This window comes from Podarcis tiliguerta (genome assembly GCF_965153285.1).
Source record: "Podarcis tiliguerta genome assembly, chromosome: 16".
Taxonomy (NCBI): domain Eukaryota; kingdom Metazoa; phylum Chordata; class Lepidosauria; order Squamata; family Lacertidae; genus Podarcis; species Podarcis tiliguerta.
In genome coordinates, this window is record NC_139549.1 from 1,687,256 (window position 1) to 1,706,615 (window position 19,360).

General features: G+C 43.7%; 3 protein-coding genes and 1 long non-coding RNA gene across 6 annotated transcripts in view; 3 read left to right on the forward strand and 1 right to left on the reverse strand.

Moving 5' to 3' along the window:
* Positions 1 to 19,360, forward strand: part of LOC310666072 (uncharacterized protein) — a 1,539,811-nt gene that overhangs the window by 1,217,628 nt on the left and 302,823 nt on the right. The window lies entirely within an intron of this gene.
* Positions 1 to 19,360, forward strand: part of LOC310666006 (uncharacterized protein) — a 127,394-nt gene that overhangs the window by 5,156 nt on the left and 102,878 nt on the right. The gene's annotated exons all lie outside the window — the stretch shown is intronic.
* LOC310666126 (SLAM family member 6-like) lies at positions 9,254 to 16,632 on the forward strand. 2 transcript variants are annotated; one of them, XM_083416754.1, is made up of 6 exons: positions 9,254 to 11,187; positions 13,196 to 13,537; positions 13,683 to 13,982; positions 14,957 to 15,082; positions 15,223 to 15,323; positions 15,902 to 16,632. In XM_083416754.1, the coding sequence occupies exons 1-6, from the start codon at positions 11,115 to 11,117 to the stop codon at positions 15,986 to 15,988; spliced, it is 1,029 nt and encodes a 342-aa protein (XP_083272880.1). In that variant the 5' UTR covers positions 9,254 to 11,114; the 3' UTR covers positions 15,989 to 16,632. The 2 variants fall into 2 exon arrangements, with proteins under 2 accessions (XP_083272880.1, XP_083272881.1); XM_083416755.1 differs by having other exon boundaries at positions 15,223 to 15,405; positions 15,902 to 15,998.
* Positions 16,412 to 18,686, reverse strand: LOC310666272. The gene is made up of 3 exons (XR_014505833.1): positions 18,293 to 18,686; positions 17,513 to 17,833; positions 16,412 to 16,539 (listed from the first exon to the last, which is right to left on the reverse strand). It is a non-coding gene; the product is annotated as an uncharacterized lncRNA (long non-coding RNA).

A 19,360-nucleotide genomic window follows, 5' to 3' on the forward strand; every position in this document is an offset into this window, starting at 1 on the left:
AGTTTGCTGTGGTCGACATAGTCAAAGGCTTTTGCATAGTCAATGAAGCAGAAGTAGATGTCTTTCTGGAACTCTAGCTTTCCCCATAATCCAGCGCATGTTTGCAATTTGGTCTCTGGTTCCTCTGCCCCTTCGAAATCCAAGTGGGAGATAACCAGAGCATGCACCACTCTGGCCAGACAGTCTGTGGGCAGGTAGGGTCTCATCCTGCGTACCAGATGGAGCTGCCCTGGACACAGAATTGACCTGCGCCTCCAGGGACAGCTGTGAGTCCAAAATGACTCCCAGGCTGTGCACCTGGTCCTTCAGGGGCACAGTTGTCCCATTCAGGACCAGGGAGTCCCTCACACCCATCTGCCCCCTGTCCCCCCAAAACAGTACTTCTGTCTTGTCCCCTACTCTAAACCTGGAGAGTCTCTACTAGTCAGTGTAGGCCATATTAAGCTAGATAGACCCAATGGTCTGAGTCAGTACAGGGCAGCTTCCTATGACGGGTATCTTCAAGACTCTGGTTTACGTGCTATTCCTGCCATGGAGATGAATGCATATCCCAGATTTAAAGATGATCTCCCGATCATAAAGTTTGAATCTGCACTTTAGTCACCCTTAGAGTAAACCCCTGAGACCAATGACTTTTAGGTAGTCATGACTAAATTGGGTGACAGTGTTTTTAAGATGTATTTTCTAAGCCTGACTCACTCTCAATCCAACCCTATGGATTCAACCCTGTTGAGCCTCTAATGCAGGGGCAGTCTGAGTGGAGTCCCCCAGATATTACTGGACACCCAAGGTCCCATTATCCCTGACCTGCTGGCTGCTGAGGATGATGGGAGTTGGAGTCCAACAGCATTGGGAGGGCCACAGGTTGCCTTCCGCTCCCCTGATGCCTCTTTGGAGTCACACCCCTCCCCCGCTTTAATCTCATTGCTTCCTGATATCCACAGAAGAGGGCAGAGGATGAAACCCAGATTAAAATTCTGTGCCTCAGTAGCCCAGGGAAACCTCGAATTAAGTCAATAAAAAATGGAACGTGTTGGCATAGAGCCAGTGTGGTGTAGTGGTTAGAGTGTTGGACCTGAGAGACCTAAGTTCAAATCCCTACATGGCTATGAAGCTCATTGTGTGACCTTGAGCCAGTCACTAACCCACCTCACAGTTTGCTATTTATTTATTTTGCATTTCCCCCCTTTTCCTTTTTTTTAATTGGTTTTCACATATTACATTAGAATACAAATGTACCAAAGCCAACACCATTTCTTCCCCATCCCCCCATACATTTATATTTATATTTCCTCAACCCATCCTATTATTCTTTTCTCCTTCCTCCCACTTCCCTCCACCCCCACTCGATTTCCTCCACATTATACAATTACAATAATCTTTGCATTCTACAACCTTCTCAAATCATCTATATATTCCCTTACTAATTTTTCATCCATCCAGTACTTCACATTTTAATCTAGGCATATTAGCATAGCTTTTTTTTAGTAATATTTTGCCATATATTCATCAAAACATTTCCACTCCTTTTTAAATTTTGATTTGACTGATTTATTATAGCAGTTAATTTTGCCAAAATTAAATATTCATTTAGTATACAAATCCATTCCTCCTTTGTGGGTATAATTTGTGACTTCCACCTAGCAGCAATCATTATTCAAGCAGCTGTACTTGCATATAGAAAAATTCTCTCCCCCTGTGGTATCTCATCATCTATCAATCCAAGGAGATATGTCTCTGGTTTCTTTGTTAATGATATTTTCAACATCTTCTTTAGTTCTTTGTGGAAGGTAAAGGTAAAGGGACCCCTGACCATTAGGTCCAGTCGTGACTGACTCTGGGGTTGCGGTGCTCATTTCGCTTTATTGGCTGAGGGAGCCGGCATACAGCTTCCGGGTCATGTGGCCAGCAGGACTAAGCCACTTCTGGCGAACCAGAGCAGTGCACGAAAACACCGTTTACCTTCCTGCCGGAGTGGTACCTATTTATATACTTGCTCTTGACGTTCTTTCAAACTGCTAGGTTGTCAGGAGCAGGGACTGAGCAACGGGAGCTCACCTCGTCGTGGGGATTCGAACTGCTGACCTTCTGATCAGCAAGTCCTAGGCTCTGTGGTTTAACCCACAACGCCACCCACGTCCCTCTACCACTGAGCACCGCTTAATTCTAAAAACACATCCTCTTCTCAGATTTCCGAATTCTTGTGGCTGGGAGTCCCACTCCTCAGAGATATGAATGGACCCTCCACTGCTGCCACCCACTTCCCGTTCTTTGTGTACTACTATCCAAAATTTCTTATTTTCCTCACCCCTCCACCACATATCTTTGTTGTTCCTGTTTCTCCAACACATCTCCAACAGAGGTTGGATTTCAATTTGTATATCTTTGCCAACTTAACCTTACATTTTGCTATTGTGCTATATCTCAACGGACTCTTACAGGTAATCAGCAGAGACTCCGGTGGATGATCTGCCTTCCCATCAGCTTCATTTTAACTCTGGCATGTTTTGTAATAATATGGAAGAGGAAATACATATTTAAAAAGAGGTAGGAACATCTCTGTTAATCTGTGACTATGGAATTCCAATGCAATTGCCAATGCAATTCTGGGAATTCCAATGCAATTGCCAATGCAATTCTGGGCTGCATCAATAGGAGTATAGCATCTAGATCAAGGGAAGTAATAGTGCCACTGTATTCTGCTCTGGTCAGACCTCACCTGGAGTACTGTGTCCAGTTCTGGGCACCACAGTTCAAGAAGGACACTGACAAACTGGAACATGTCCAGAGGAGGGCAACCAAAATGGTCAAAGGCCTGGAAACGATGCCTTATGAGGAACGGCTAAGGGAGCTGGGCATGTTTAGCCTGGAGAAGAGGAGGTTAAGGGGTGATATGATAGCCATGTTCAAATATATGAAGGGATGTCACATGGAGGAGGGAGAAAGGTTGTTTTCTGCTGCTCCAGAGAAGCGGACACGGAGCAATGGATCCAAACTACAAGAAAGAAGATTCCACCTAAACATTAGGAAGAACTTCCTGACAGTAAGAGCTGTTTGACAGTGGAATTTGCTGCCAAGGAGTGTGGTGGAGTCTCCTTCTTTGGAGGTCTTTAAGCAGAGGCTTGACAACCATATGTCAGGAGTGCTCTGATGGTGTTTCCTGCTTGGCAGGGGGTTGGACTCAATGGCCCTTGTGGTCCCTTCCAACTCTATGATTCTATGATTCTATGAATTTCCTCCCTGTTCATATAAGTCATAGAAGTCTTTTGACTCATGTGTTACTCTTATTTCTTCACACAGTCATCATAGTCGCTGTTTATTTGAATTTTTATACTGAATGATATATTGTTTCTTAAAATGTCATATACTACATGGGTAATTTTAAGTTGAACAGTATATACATCTGCCTAATAAGCAAACAACGTGTTTCATTTTACACTCTGCAGAAATTGCCTCCACAATTCCAGAGAACCAGCACTCTCCTGCATCACAACAGACAATGAGGAACGTCCCCAAAGTTGGGCATGAGCAGGTGAGATGAGGGTGGAACTGAATGAAAGGAAGGTGACTTGATATAGCAAGGGGAGCATTTCATCTCTTTGGGGGCCACTTAATGCTTATAAAATTATTAACACATTTTTAAAAATAAAATAAAAAGCAGGTTACAAAATGGGGAGAGTATTAAGCCACAACCTCACCTATCTCCAAATCAACCCATTGATAAGGGTTGCACTCCCATTTTATTTATTGCATATATTGTATTTCTAGCCCAACGTTTTTGCCAAAGAGATCAAGGTGAAGTAAGTGGCTCTCCCTCTCCTCATTCAACCTGTGAAGTGGATTATATATTATTATAGAATGTATATACCGCCCTATAACCAGAGGTCTCAGGCTGGTTCACAGAAAAGATTGTGAAATATAAAATCAAAATAAGAACAATAACCCAATAACACCCCCCTCCTATGTGTGTGACATCATACTAGGTTCATAGGGAAAAGGTTAACTAATTGTAAAATGACTAACTAATGGGAAACCAGGGAGCAGAGTTAACTGTGTATAAGGTTTAAGCACAGAGGTTTTTTTAGAGAGTTAGAGTTGTTGAGAAGACAACCTGGAGTGAGAAGAGACAGAGAAGTCTACGGGTTGGGCTAGTCTGGTGTGAGAGGGAGAGAATTTGTTAAGAGGAGTCATTCAAACAGTTAAGATAACCAGTCAGAAGATATCAGCAAGGTCTAGGCCAGTAAAGAAACTAAAGTTAAGATACTGGCGGGAATATCATCTGAGAAACCATAACTTGTTAATGTTTGTAAAATAAACTTGGTTTTTTGGTTCACTTTTAACAGCTGACTGGACTCAGTGTTTTACCAGAGAGTAAGGGGTTGGTGGCAGCGGGGAAGCGAGCACAGTGGTGGCACAGGGATCAATAGACCGTTAAACGTCCGGGGACCCTGTGTGATCGCCACAATGCCCCCCAAGGACACAGTCAGTGAGGTTCATGGCCAAGTGGGAGGATTTGAACTCTGACCTCCCAAGTCCTAAAAGGTAAAGGTAAAGGGGACCCCTGACCATTAGGTCCAGTCGTGACCGACTCTGGGGTTGTGGTGCTCATCTCGCTTTAGTGGCCGAGGGAGCCGGCGTACAGCTTCTGGGTCATGTGGCCAGCATGACTAAGCCGCTTCTGGCAAACCAGAGCAGCGCACAGAAATGCCGTTTACCTTCCTGCCAGAATGGTACCTATTTATCTATTTGCACTTGCTTTCGAACTGCTAGGTTGGCAGGAGCAGAGACCGAGCAATGGGAGCTCACCCTACTGCAGGGATTTGAACCCCCGACTTTCTGATCGGCATGTTCTAGTCTCTGTGGTTTAACCCACAGCACCACCCACGTCCCTTCCCAAGTCCTAGTCTGCCACTAAAACCACTATACCACATTGGCTCTCTTAGAGAAGCCATAATTTAAGAAATCTCATTTTAAGGCTTATTATCAAAGCAATACAGTATTTACTTAATTAACCATCCATCTAGACTAAGGTTACCAGATTTTTTTTCCCAATGAATACGGAGACACTTTTCAACTTCAATGGATTTTGTATGCAGACTGATTTGTAAATCCGGGGACTGTCCCCGGGAAACGGGGATGTCTGGTAACCTTAATCTAGAACCTTTTTAAAAAACCCCTCAAACCCTCTTTAAACTTTGAGTTCCTTGTTAGGCTGTTATGAGGTACTCTGTTGCCTGAGACAGTTCAGCAAATGACACCCCCCACATTCAGTGCTTTTGGTCACACATGAGGCAGAAATTTCCACAAGCATTTCTTAATGTTGTGGCAGTAAAATAAATGCAACAATAATAACTATGTGCATAGCCGTGGGGAGGGGGCAGTTGCTCCCTTCTAAATCAAGTAAATAAATAAAAAAACACTTACGTAACTAAAAGTAGAAATAATCAGAATATTTGAAACTGAAGTGCTCACTGAGGTCACTTGAATGTTGTTGTGGAGCAACAGGAAACCCAACTGAGTGATAGACAGAACTAGACAGAGGAGGATGACAGACAGGTTCATGCCCTGATAATGCACAAAATGACAAAGGATTTTTGTTTTTGTTTTCCTACAGTGGAGGAACAAGGACATTGCCTCTGAGCATGTGCAGAGTGTTTTTGAAACCTTTCTCTGCTCTCCTGCTTCCTGTCCACAATAGTACCCCTTTCCCAGAACACCGGAACCACATGGCATACAGAGAAAGGAAGGCTTTTTGTATGAAGAATTGAAGGGGGGGGGGAGAGAATTCAAAGGAGAGGCTGTTGCTATGATGTTTGTTTGTCTGAGCAAGTAACACCAAGTCAGTCTATTAAGAGGATTGTGGAGGAACACTGAGGCACTTGAGCTCTCGTAACAGGGGGTTTACAATGGCTGCACTGGTTGCAACTGGTTGCCCGCAGACTGTCTCGCCAGAGTGGCGCATGCTCTAGTTATCTCCCACTTGGACTACTGCAATGCGCTCTATGTGGGGCTACCTTTGAAGGTGACCCGGAAACTGCAATTAATCCAGAATGCGGCAGCTAGACTTGTGACTGGGAGCGGCTGCCGGGACCGTATAACACCGGTCTTGAAAGACCTACATTGGCTCCCAGTACATTTCCGAGCACAATTCAAAGTGCTGGTGTTGACTTTTAAAGCCCTAAACGGCCTTGGTTCAGTAGACCTGAAGGAGCGTCTCCACCCCCATTGTCCAGCCTGGACACTGAGGTCCAGCTCCAAGGGCCTTCTGGTGGTTCCCTCATTGCAAGAAGTGAGGTTACAGTGAACCAGACAGAGGGTCTTCTCGGTAGTGGTGCCCGCCCTGTGGAATGCCTTCCTTTCAGATGTGAAGGAAATAAGCAGCTATCCTATTTTTAAAAGTCATCTGAAGGCAGCCCTGTTTAAGGAAGCTTTTAATATTTAATGCTGTGTTGTTTTTAATGCTTGATTGGAAGCCACCCAGAGTGGCTGGGGAAATTATTATTATTATTATTATTATTATTATTATCATCATCATCATCATCATCATCATCATTACAACTTTGTCTCTGGGCACAATACATTATATTCAGTTAGTGTTGAAACTGACGGAGGCCCCAAATTTCTGAAAGAGTGTCTCCTTCCTTACAGATCCTCCCAGGTGTTAAGGTCAGCAGAGGGCGCCCTCTTGACAGAAGGGATGTCCAATAATTCCACTGGAGACAGACACAGAAAAAGAAATTGTTGGCTTCCACTTCTTTGTCCCATGTCTGTAATGGAGAGCAATCCAGTGTATATAATCAGGACAAACGATTTGCAATTGATTACGGTTCTTTCCTCATTTGCATTGCGTTCCTCCTGCATTGAAAGGATTGGAGTGGGAAAACGTAATGACTTAATGCAATTATGAATGTTATGCAAGCAACAGTGAGACAGTAGATGAATGGCAGTGGAACGGAAACAGTGGTGCAGGCGATAAAGACGAGGCAGAAAGGAAAAGGATGTCTTCCTGTATTCCTACTTGGCAGTTCCACCACTGTCAGAAGCTCAGTGGGTGGTGGTCTGGGTGAGCCCCTTTCTATATGGCAGCCCCTGAACTGCAGAACTCCTTCCACACTAAAGTGTGCCTTAGCACCTACCTACCTACCTACCTACCTACCTACCTACTATTTATTATTTATTTATTTATTTATTTATTATTTTATTTTGTACACCACCCTATACCTGCAGGTCTCAGGATAGTTCAAAAGATAAATAGCTTTGCTGCATAGCTTCGTACGTACAAGACGCATGACTTTCTCCAGGTCTTTCATGGAGAAGCTATTTTGTTTTATACCATCTACCACTTTTGTTGACTTTGTGCTGTTCCACGCTGCCTTGAACAGTTTTGGATTTTATTGGCATTTATGTCTTAATACGCTTTTGGTGATCTGTGTTATGTTTTACAATCTATTTATGTACCCTACTTTTTACACTGGTTTATGCTTTAGTTGAAATGCATTTTGATTTTATTTTATTTTTTGTATTCTGCAACATTTTTGTAATTTTGTGTCATGAACCTGGTGTTGGTTTTATTTTGTATGGTCTAAGCTGCTTTGTGGAATTATATATTGTTGTTGTTTAGTCGTTTAGTCATGTCCGACTCCGTGACCCCCTGGACCAGAGCACGCCAGGCACTCCTGTCTTCCACTGCCTCCCGCAGTTTGGTCAAACTCATGCTGGTAGCTTTGAGAACACTATCCAACCATCTTGTCCTCTGTCGTCCACTTCTCCTTGTGCCCCCCCATCTTTCCCAATTTTATATATATATATATATATATATATATATATATGTTTTGGTGTCCTCGGGTGTCTTCCCGTGTAAAAGTTGGGGTGTCTAGGCGACGTTTCGACGAGGTCTCACTCGTCATCTTCAGGCTGGTGCTTTCGGCTTCTTGTTACTGGAACAGAGCAGGATCTCAGTGTTTGAGTTCCTATAAATACTGTTGAGGAGGTGTGGTGTATAGCCTCCAATGTTCTGGGCAGAGAGGAGGTTCCCAGGCTAGTGTGCCTTTTCTTCTTTTGTTCCTTAATTACTTGAGGGATATCTTGAGTGATTTCTTGAGTGATTTCCTGAATCCCACTTAGGTGGGTCATTAGGTGTGGATTAGTTGCTAAAGCCTTCGTGTCTTGAACTCTTGAACTTTGTGAAGAGTTTTTCTGAGAAGATGGCTGTACTGCACTTGGTTGTGCTCTGGCTTGGCTTCGTGTATAGGGGCGAGCTGTGGTTTTGTGGCCTGTGCCAGCCAGATCTGTGTAGGGATTGCAGGGGGGTGCAGCATCCGGAGGTGCCACCCTGGTTTGGCTACTGGATGGTGTCTGTAATTTATCTGTGGAGAGGGTCTGGGTTTGGGTCTGGTGTGGTTGATTGGTGATGGCGTTCTGTGTGCCTCTGGATCTGGTGTCAGATTTTGTGGGGAGGGCTAATTTCCAGATGTCTGGCACTAGCCTGGGAACCTCCTCTCTGCCCAGAACATTGGAGGCTATACACCACACCTCCTCAACAGTATTTATAGGAACTCAAACACTGAGATCCTGCTCTGTTCCAGTAACAAGAAGCCGAAAGCACCAGCCTGAAGATGACGAGTGAGACCTCGTCGAAACGTCGCCTAGACACCCCAACTTTTACACGGGAAGACACCCGAGGACACCAAAACCTGCATTCCTGTACCCGTGAAAATCTACGAAAGCATATATATATATATATATATATTAAATGAAACTAAGCAATTTCATTTATAACCACCACAAAACTGCACACATGCAGTCACATGTTCCTAACAGATACAGTTCAAATGAGCACATCAGACAACCGCTTAACACAAATCCTTAACAATGGGACAGACAGAGAAACAGAAACACTCATAACACAAACAATGAATCAGGCAACCACAAAGCGCTCTCTCTCTCTCTCTCTCTCTCTCTCTCTCTCTCTCTCTCTCTGTGTGTGTGTGTGTGTGTGTGAGAGAGAGAGAGAGAGAGAGAGAGAGAGAGAGAGAGAGAGAGTATTCGTGGAAAGAGTGGAAAGGAAAATCTCATATTCTGAGCATCTCTCCTCCCTGCCGTTCTGCCACTTCCTTCTGCTGTGGGCTGGTTGCAACAGCAACAGAAAACAAACTGGGTTGATGGTTTCCAAAGAGGCAGAAAGTGCAGATAAATGCGTCAAAAGGTAACCAAGGGAGCCGATTGTTGTGTCCATAGCCTGAGACTCCTAGAAATAATAAAATAGACTCAGATGATGCTTTACTAGATGAAGAAGTCTTGGAGTTACTTCCTGGCTGTCACTGTGACCTCTGTATCCAGCAATGATTTGGGCACAGAATCAGACGCTGTGGGGGCACCAGACAGGGAACTGGGTTTCGGTTAGGGCTGAGAGATGGCATTGGAAGATAAGGAGACCAGTGTGTCTGAAGTGGTGCGACAAGGATGCCCAGAAGAACCTCCTGGACCACGAGGGCCTGTAGGGCCAGAGCTTAGACCCTCATGGACATCTTTTCCTGCACCAGAAGAAAGCAGATGCCTCCAGCTACACATCATCAGTCCAGGAGAGCCCCAGGAGGTAGGCTATGGAGTGAAGGAGGAGCTCCCATCTTCAGGCTAGTGGGTTGGCTGCACTGAAGTTCTCACAAGGAAGCAGAGGCATGAAGGCCTCAGTCTCCTCTCCTCTTTTGTTGGAGAAAGGTGCTCACTCTGAGCTGTCTGTGGTCCTGCAGCCCTTTACTGCTTTTCCTGTGAGTTCTGGAATCAGACTGGTGGTCTTCCTCCTCCTTTTTCCTCCCCCCTCATCTGCCCTAGAGGCATCACCAATCAATTTGGTCTTGTAGATAGATTTTCTCCAGTGGGCAGAATACATACATGCTGCAACTGATTATTTATTTTGGTTCATTTATATTCCGATTCACACTTCAACAGAAACTCTAAGCAGTTTACGGTTCCCAACGACAAAGGAGTCAATGCAAGCAATACAATTGAAGTCCCACATTCAAAACCAAGTGATGCTCATCATCATTCCACAATTCAAACAATGCAGTTAAATAAATATCATTAAACCATGTATAACGAAGAACCATGAAAAAAATCATATAGAAAACATCAAGATACAGCAAGATACATCAAATTGCAATGTAACAGCGATATATTTTATCATTGATTTTAATTATTTCTGAATGTTTCAAACAGCTGTTTTTAAGCTGCTATGATTGATAAATTTATTATTTTACTCTTGTTTGTAAACCCACTTTGAGGTTGTTGGAGTTTTTTGCAATTAAGCAGTATATTAATTTTATGAAATTAAATATTTTTGAAATCCATAAATATTACTCCAAATAACAACCATGTAATTCAATCATGGAACCCGTTCACACTACACAAAACTAGTCTCAGCACACAACCCCCCACTATTCACAACCATTTTCTGTTACAATAGAATAGAAATAAAGTACTTCTTAGAAGCCTAATTTCAGGGTGGGTGGCTTTTGGACATCTGTGCACCCACAGACACTTGTGTTAACACAAGTACAAAGCACTGCGGTGATGGTGGTGCTGTGAAAATAGTAAGTTATCAGCTGTGAATTTCTGTTTGTGGAGGCTTCTGGGGGACATTGTCCCTACCTTGGGTTCAGGAGACCATTCCTCAAAGGTCTCCATATGCCTCTCCCACTGCTATACCTGTGGGAAGGCAGGAAGTTTATCCTGGGTTCACTTCCACACCCTGACCTCCTTTTCTCAACACTCCCCTAGTTTCTATTTTTACCTTCAGTTGATTATTTCTTAATGTACAGATCCAGCATGGGCCACATGGTAGCCTGGGTTTAGTTTTCTGGTTTCAGCTGGACTTGGAGGGTTGGCTTGTTGAGCAGCAGTCATCACAAACATCCCAGGGGAAACAATTAAGAAAAAGGGGTGGTGCCTTTGCCTTCGGTCCAACCCAGCAGGGCTGACCCAAAAGGGACAAACCCCTTTGGCGAGTTCTATGTCAGCCCTATAGGACACGACTCCCAACCACCTCCTCTAAAGAAACAAGCGAGCAGCAAAGGGTTTGTGTGCAGTGGGAGAGTTCTCCACACCCGAGGCCAGAGATGGCTGTGTTGTGCGCTAGCAAAAGTCTCCAGACCCTTCTTCTCTGCTGCACATTAATCTGCTCCTATTCTGGTAAGTTGACCAAGGCTTGCTAAAGCCTTAACACATCAGAATTTTGGTGGGGAGTGGGTGTTGAAGGAGGAAACCAGAAATGTACGTTTTCATGCTTTGCAAAGAGGAGATAGACACTTATCAGCTCCACAGCCGCAAGGAGTAACCACGACTTCAGCTTCTCTTCTTTGATCACTTGTAAACCTTTGACAATGGAGCTGTGAAGGTGGAGACCTTTTGCGAATCAAACATCTATTGCTGGAGAACAAAAGCAAATAGGATGAGGAAAGGTAAGTTGAATGGGCTAGAAATCAGGGGTGAGCTTAGCTGTAGAGTCAGTAGTCTATCGTAAAGCTTGTGTTTCTTTAATTATGCAATATATAAAGCTGCACGACTGATAGTTCCCAACATTTCTCTCTAATTGCGGGGAAATAAAGATGACACAGAGTCGTAGAATCTTGTTAGACAGAAACATCTTCAATGTGGCTGAAAAGAATCTCACTAATCTGTCTTTTTAGTTCATTTTCAAAAACAGAACTATGGTTGGGTTTCTTTCTAAGCTTCAAGTCTATAACAATAAAAATATCTTACTGGGTTGAATGAATGAATGAATGACAATAAAAATATATAATTTGCATTACAAAACATAATATTATTGAAATACTTTGACTTTTCCAAAATGGTAGACCCAGCTTTCATTCCTACCCTTCCATGACCTCTGAGAAAAACAAATCTTCTCTTGTCCCTATACCATTCCATTGTCATCTCATAACTTTATTACATTCCCCCCACTGTAATCCAGTTCGCAACTGGAAACAAGGTGAGGAACTGGCCGCTGGTGATATTTTTTGGAAAAATCCTCTTGAATTTGACTAGACAAAACGGGTCCCTTTTCCAAAATTCTACTTAGCAAATTTTGCAATCTGGTTCTTAAAATTGAAAGGTTCTCAAATAGCCCCACAACATATAAAATAAAAATCACAATTAAGTAGAACTCTGAGCAGCAAAAATGAAATAAACAGCTGCATCAATAAAAGCAGTATTTTTTAGTTTTTTCATGAAATATATTTGAGTGGAAACATGGCAATTAGAGGTGGAGGAAGAACCCTCCTTTGCTAGCAAATTGTGACTAAAGTTTTACTTCTACTTCCATGGTTCACAGGGATCAAATTCCTCACATGTAAATAGCAGGATCTAATCAGATTTGTTTTCCTCCCAAGCACTGAAATTAAGAGCTGTCCTCTAGGATGTCATTTGTGAGTTTTATTCGCTTTACTGACTCTCCCTGTTTGTAGCTCGCTTTGTTTTCATAATTGCAGAATTGGCATGCTTTGTCCTAAGTCCTGACTACGGTTCAGTCTCGATATTAGGAAATCACATGGGAGCTAAATCTTTCTGGATGTAGAGAGGCTAATGATTCAGCTATCACATAGAGCTGAGCTGGAGGACTCTTTTGGAAGGTACAACTGGCTCAAAAACATAACAGCATTGCTATAAATGCCCTGCAATTTTTAACTCACTGCACTGACTTCTAGTTCATTTCTGTGCTGTTGAAAGAGTTCTAGCTATTTCACTGATGGCATCAACTTCAAAAGACAAAGTTTTTAATTCAGATAAGTGCTTCCCAAAGTTTTTTTGGCCAACGCCGCTTGGTTCCAAAAATTCAACCACAGTGCCCTCTACACCATAAAAAGCATCATTCAGAATAACGATTTGCATGATGTAGAAAATAAGGGAGATAATAACACTACAACATGCAAAATAGTAACAATTAATTACACCTTTATTCAAAATCTAATTAAAACTACTTCAGCAATTCAACAATGATTTAGAATCATGGAACTGTAGAGTTGGGAATAGTTGTTTACAGAACTTCAGAATCTAGCAAAGAGCTTATGTAAACACCAAGATTTACTAAGAATACAGAAGATTATGGGCTTGATTCTGGGCTCCCTGTAGGCATCTATCCAGCAGACATTTGATTGATTTGCCACCTTTCCCATTCTTTCTCTCCACTCCTTAAAAAAAGGTGCTGTAAGCAACTCATCACAGAATCAGACCCTGCATCAGGTGAGCGGCATCCTGGGACGATCTGTCTTGCTTCCTGCCAATGTCTCATCAGCAAAACGATTGGCCTCCATTGAGTGGAACTTTCAGTGGAACGGCATAAGCGTGCAGATTGCTAAGTTCAGGAATGACAATCTGGAGCGGCCGGATCCAAATGACAGGTTTGGGCAGAGGATAGAAATTGCCAATGAATCCACACTGAGGATCAAAGATCTGGAGATGGAAGACAGTGGAATATATAGAGTTCGTGTGACATTCAGTACAGGAACATTGAAAGATCATAAACTCTGCCTCACTGTATATGGTAAGTAATTATTTTGCCATCCTCATCTGTTTCTTGTGGAATTGGCCATAGGAAGGGACCCAGCAGTGCTGGTTCTACAAAGTTACTGGTATTCATGGGGAAAGGGGCACAGAGGATGTGTCTTTTTTCATATGTTTTTCAACAGAGCCCATCCCAGAGCCAAAGATTCTCCACAAAGATGTCTCCAAGACTCCAGATGGTTGCAATGTGACCCTACAGTGTCAGGTGCCTGGAAAGAGGGGTTTTGATGTGTCCTGGAAAAGAGGGGACCCCCTCAGGGACTTAGACGATGGGTCAGACAGGTACCACCTCACAGAGAACGGCACGGATCTCCACCTGTTCTGGAAGCTCAACTCTTCAGGGTCCACCTACACCTGCCTGGTCACCAATCCAGCCGAACAGAGGAGCAACTCCTTTAACTTGCTCGACGTCTGCAAAACCCACAGTGAGCAAGTCTCCATGTAATTTATCCAGTTTAAACAAAATAGAGATTTCTAAGCAGAGTACATACAATAGAAAATAATTATTAATAATGCACAGATAAAATAAGCATTAGTGGAAAAACTACTCAAAGTATACGCAGCTAAATATGTGGCTGGGCACATCTGCAGAAATTTTAAAAAGGTATTAGCAGGCATCTAAGACAGCAAGGGCTCTGACACTGATGTTTTCACAACCGAGCAGTATATATATTATGAAATAAGTTTAACAATGGTTTGCTTGTTTGTTAATTGCGTTTATGTCCCACCTTTTTCTCCAAGGAGCTCCAGGTGGCGTCCATTGTTCTCTCCTTCCTTATTTAACTATTTAACCCCCATAAGCCTGGGGAGTAGATTAGGCTAAGGGGCAGCGGCAGGCACCCAAAGTCACCCATTGAGTCCTCCCCTTTTGTAAACCACTTTGAGGTTCCCAACAATTAAGCAGTATATATGAAATATACTCAGAGTCGAGAGTGGATTTCATGCTCTTTAGTGGTGAGGAGGAATGGAAGCTCCCCCAGAATGTCTGCTTTATATACATTATTTACACAATGGGCCCCACGCGATTGGCTAATTCCGGGATTCTCCTGTAGGCCAATCAGGTTGCGGATTCACTTCCACCTGGAGCTGGATTGGGTGGCTCCTGTGAACCAACCAGACTGTTGCATTCTGGACCCTATTGTTCTAGGACCAATCAGACTGCTGCATTCTGAACCCTATTCAACTCAGTACATAACAATATACATTAATGAAGTGAAATAAAATTAAGCCCATAATCTGTGTGTGCTGCCTGGATTGGTTTATAACGATGAGCAGAACCCAAATACTTCCTTAAGAAGCTCATAAAGGCAGGTATTTTTAAACCATGTTTATCCTGGGATGGGGCACTGAGGCAGTTGCTGTCAATTATCTCTTGATGGACAATTGTGGCTCCCTGCAGGTAGCTCTGGATCATCCATCTCAGGTCCTCCGTTCTGGTTCGTTGTCATTGTGCCTCTCCTCGTGATGGTGGCAGGTCTGGGGTTCTGGCTATGGAAGAAAAGCAGGACAGATCTATCTGAAAGAGGTAGGGAATGTCTTCCTTTCCTTGCCCATCTTTGGCCAGCCAGCATAGCCCCAAACACCTTTTCCTTCCTTTGGTTTCTCCTGCAAGGCAGGCCTTTTCAGTGCAACCAAATAAACTTGTCTAATGTCTCACCCCTGCAGCCATGGCCTCTGTGAGAGGAGAGGAGGGGTATGTCAGTCCTGGGCTTCACTACGCAGAGTTCCCCAAAAGATGGATCCCTTCAGAAGGAGGTGAGAGCCAGGTGAGAGCGAGATGGTCTTGCATGGTGGGGGACTAAAACAGAGACACTCAGCACTTGGGGAGCTCTTTAGCTTGAAGAAAAGGTGAGAAAGAAGCATTTAAAATTATACATAGTTTGGAGAAAGTGGATTGGGATAAATCTGCCCTCAAAACAATAGACCTTGTTGGAAATGAAGGTGGATTTTAGGAGATTCAGGATAGTCAAAACAAAGGACTTCTTCAGTGCCAATGGAGCTCACCATGGCAAAAGGCAGTGATATGGTCACCATCATGGATGGTTTTAAAAGAGGATTAGACAAATTCCATGGAAAAGGAAGATAAGGCTATTGATAGCTACAAGCAACACAATAGCCAGATTTATCTACTCACCCTGGGAGCTTATGATAAAGGGCAGGTAAAAATCTTATGAATGAAGGAAGGAAAGAAAAGAAGTTGCTACCTTTTGCCTGATCCTCACTCCTGTTTTACACACACACAGCTAATTTCCCCTGGCTGAAGAGTGGGTCTCCTTCCCTTCTAGCTCTTCCATGTAAACACACAAAAGATACCCATCATTTTCCATTTTCATTTTCATTTCAGGAAGTCAGTCATCTCTCTGGCACCTCAGATCAGAATCCTGAAAGAAATTCTCCAACTATCTACAGCCAGATCCAAACAGATCACTGAAACAAGGTCAAGCTTCCATTATTGGGAGCAAAGGTTGACTGGGCCTTCTTCCATTGCCTCAGCCCTGGAACAGAGAGATTTTGTGGGGTAGATCTGAATGGAGAGCTGGTGGTCTAGTGGGCAAAAGGGATCTACTAGGATCTACTGGTGGATCTGTGCGTGAACAGCAATGGATCAAAAATGATTTCTCTGACTCCCAGTTGTGTGATGACAACAACAACTAAAAGACCCAGTGGAGAGCCTGATGGAGTAGAGGCCCACAGAGATCAGGATTTCTATAGCTTCTCAGCCAGAGCATTGGGCAGCCCACTGTCATTCAACCTGACCTACCTCACAGTACTGTAGCAAGAAGAGATGTTCTTGGCGTCCAGCTGTCTTGAGAGACAATGGAGTGCCCCTCTGGGGGTGAAGTCACATTACTATGTTAACAGCACCAAAGTGACCTCTCTAGGGTGCAAGCCTGGGCAGTGCGCACTGAGGTCCTGGGCTGCCCAGATGAATAGACACCCCTCTCAGGTCCAAAGAAGAGCATAGCAATAATCTCCTTAAAACTACAGTCCCAGGGAAAAAAAGGTTGTGAGAACATAGTTGTTACTGATCCCTTCTTTCTTATAAATGTTAAAATAAACCTTTCCAATGGCTCAGTTTGCCTTGTATGCTTCTTAAGAAAATGTCAATATAGAGACATTAGCACAGGCAGCTTTCTGAGTTCCTATGCAGAAAATGCAAAAGAAGACAGACTTGGATCTTATCCACACCTCTCCTTAATATGGATTGTGAACCCCTTCTGCATTTTATAATTCCACCCTCATCCATGCAGCCTTCTCCTCCAACTCCTGCTTCCCTGTGCTTTCTTCTCCCTAAGCCAGAGATCCCCTATGCTTTAGAAATCTCAATAGGAGAGCTGCATTGATTGCATAGGACGTGTGCAGATTTAGGGATGAGAAAGTCTGGGACATCAGATGCGGAAGGAGAAGGCCACATGGACAAGGGGGGGAGGATTAGAAGATGCATGAGGGGTTCATAATCCACACTGAGCCAAGGTATGGATGGGCCCTGAGAGATGGATGTTGAGGTCGCTGACTCTTTCCTGTGGCCATAAGTCCACCCTTGGCTTTCTCCTCCCACGTCTCAGATATAGAAGATATCAGCCGTTGTTGTAGCTGTGCTATAAATATCAACCTGTGAGAACAAACCCTCTTCCTGCAGTTTAAATGTCAGAGAGCCTAGGTGCAAAACAGCAGGCCAGCAAATACTAGTTAAGGTTGCATCTATTTCTGAAGTTTATCTGACCACATCTTCTCGCCTCTGACACGTCTCTTGTGCTGCATCGGTGAAGTTTGCTTGTGGCGCACCTTCTGGGATGTCCATTTCAGTCATTATTCCGGGTGGGGGGGCTGAACTGATTTCCCCCCTTCCTGACCGTGTTTGGTTATACTTGGATATCGTTTTATAAATTTCCCTAAAGAGATCCTGTTTTATGTTTCACAACTAGTAGACCCAAACAGTGAAATTTTTACTTACCGTATACATAAAGGAGGAAGGTGTGATCTTGAAACACTTTTGTAACAAATCTCACACAAACTTTACATGCTCCACTGTCCTCTGTCTCCAAATCTTTGATCCGCAGAGTGGTCTTGCTGGCTACTTTCAGCCTCTGCCCAAATCTGTCTGTTGGATTAGACCCCTCCGGTTTTTCATCCCTGAATTCAGCAAGCCGAAATGCCAAACCAGCTTTTCCCATTTCATTCTTTCCATGGCTTCTACTGAGGGAATGTTTACAGCAAGCAAGCATCCCATCCACCTGACGCAAGTAAGGATTCTGCACTGCATTACTTGGAAATCCTATTTATAAAAGAGAAAGGAGAGAGGGAAGACTTATGTCCCAATAAAAAATGATAAAGGCACACTGTCCATGATGCTTGAGGCTTCCTCCTTGCAAAGGAGGTTGCAGGTTTTGCAAGGTACAACCTGCATCCAGTCATTGCCTTTGCATTTGGCAAAATATCCATCACCCATTCAAATAGTCAATGCTGCTGGTAACCCTTACAATCTGGGATCCACATTCTGTCTACACTAGGGAGCATCACCTGCACACCACAAAGGAATCAGTCTAGAGGACACATGGAAGGAGGCCCCTGGGTCTCCAGATAAGGTTGGGAGAGACTCCTGCCTGAAATCCCAGACAGCTGCTGATAGTCAGTGTTTAGACATTAGTGAGCTAGATGGACCAATGGTCTGATTTGGTATAAGGCAGCTTCCTGTGCTCCTAAGTTCCTCATTTTGCAGGACCTACAGTCATACCTCGGGTTAAATATGCTTCAGGTTGAGCATTTTTAGGATACGCTCCGCAGCAACCTGGAAGTAACGGAACACATTACTTCCGGATTTCGCCACTTGCGCATGCACAGACGCTCAAAATGACATCACATTCTGTGGCGTTTGCCTCCTAGGTGGGGTCATAAGGAAAGGGTTAAATGAGTGTGATGTGATTGGCTAGTGGGAATGCAAGGGGTGGAGTAAAAGTTAGAGTGGGAGGTTTTGAAAGTCAGTTGAGGTTTGGGAGTTGAAGAAGGAAGAGGGAAGATTAGGTGTGGGTTGTTCGAGCTGTATTGTGAGAGAGTGAGAGGAATTGTTAGGTGGAGTCAGATAGATAGTTGGGAATAATCAGTTTGAAGTTGTTAAGACATATAGGTCAGTAAGAAACTAAGATTAAGAAACTGCCAAGAAAAATCAACTGTAACCATAAGCTTGTTCCTGCATTTAAAAATAAACTGTCTGGACTCCATGTGTCCCCATGAGAAACGGGGTGGTGGCAGCGGAAAAAGCAATCGCAGTGGTGGCACAGGGTCAATAGACCGTCAAACGTCCGGGGGGCCCTGTGTGATCGCCACACATACATGCACGAAAGTGGCGAAACGTGACCCGCGCACGTGCAGACACACAAGTCACATGTTACGTTCTACTCAGGATGCGAATGGGGCTCTGGAACGGATCCCATTCGTATCCAGAGGTACCACTGTATTATGTCATCCTCACACATAGAGAAGCGTGTTGTGGAAGCAGGATAATTTTGATAGAAGGAAAGGATTGTTGGGCTTGGTGTAAAGTAGCTTTCAAGTGATATAACTCTGTCAGCATGGAAAACCCACTGATTGCTGGGCTTGAAGGGTAAAGTCTCCTGATCGTGGAGATGTAGGATATGGTGAGGCATCTGATCAAGGCCTGTATTTTAAAATGAGCTTAAAAATATATTTGCAAAATGTTTGTATGTTTCATGCCAGGCAGAAACCAGCTGGCTAAGTACTTTGGCAGTTGTTTATCCTCTTGAACAGGGGCCCCCGATTTATAGTAGTACCTCAAAGTTGTAAA

What these genes read in the sequence shown, in the direction of transcription:
- LOC310666126 (XM_083416754.1), top strand. Translation starts at nt 11,115, where the DNA reads ATGGCTGTGTTGTGCGCTAGCAAAAGTCTCCAGACCCTTCTTCTCTGC. An exon ending in ATTAATCTGCTCCTATTCTG is followed by an intron (nt 11,188 to 13,195) that starts GTAAGTTGACCA and finishes CCTTAAAAAAAG; the next exon opens with GTGCTGTAAGCAACTCATCA. An exon ending in CGACGTCTGCAAAACCCACA is followed by an intron (nt 13,983 to 14,956) that starts GTGAGCAAGTCT and finishes GGCTCCCTGCAG; the next exon opens with GTAGCTCTGGATCATCCATC.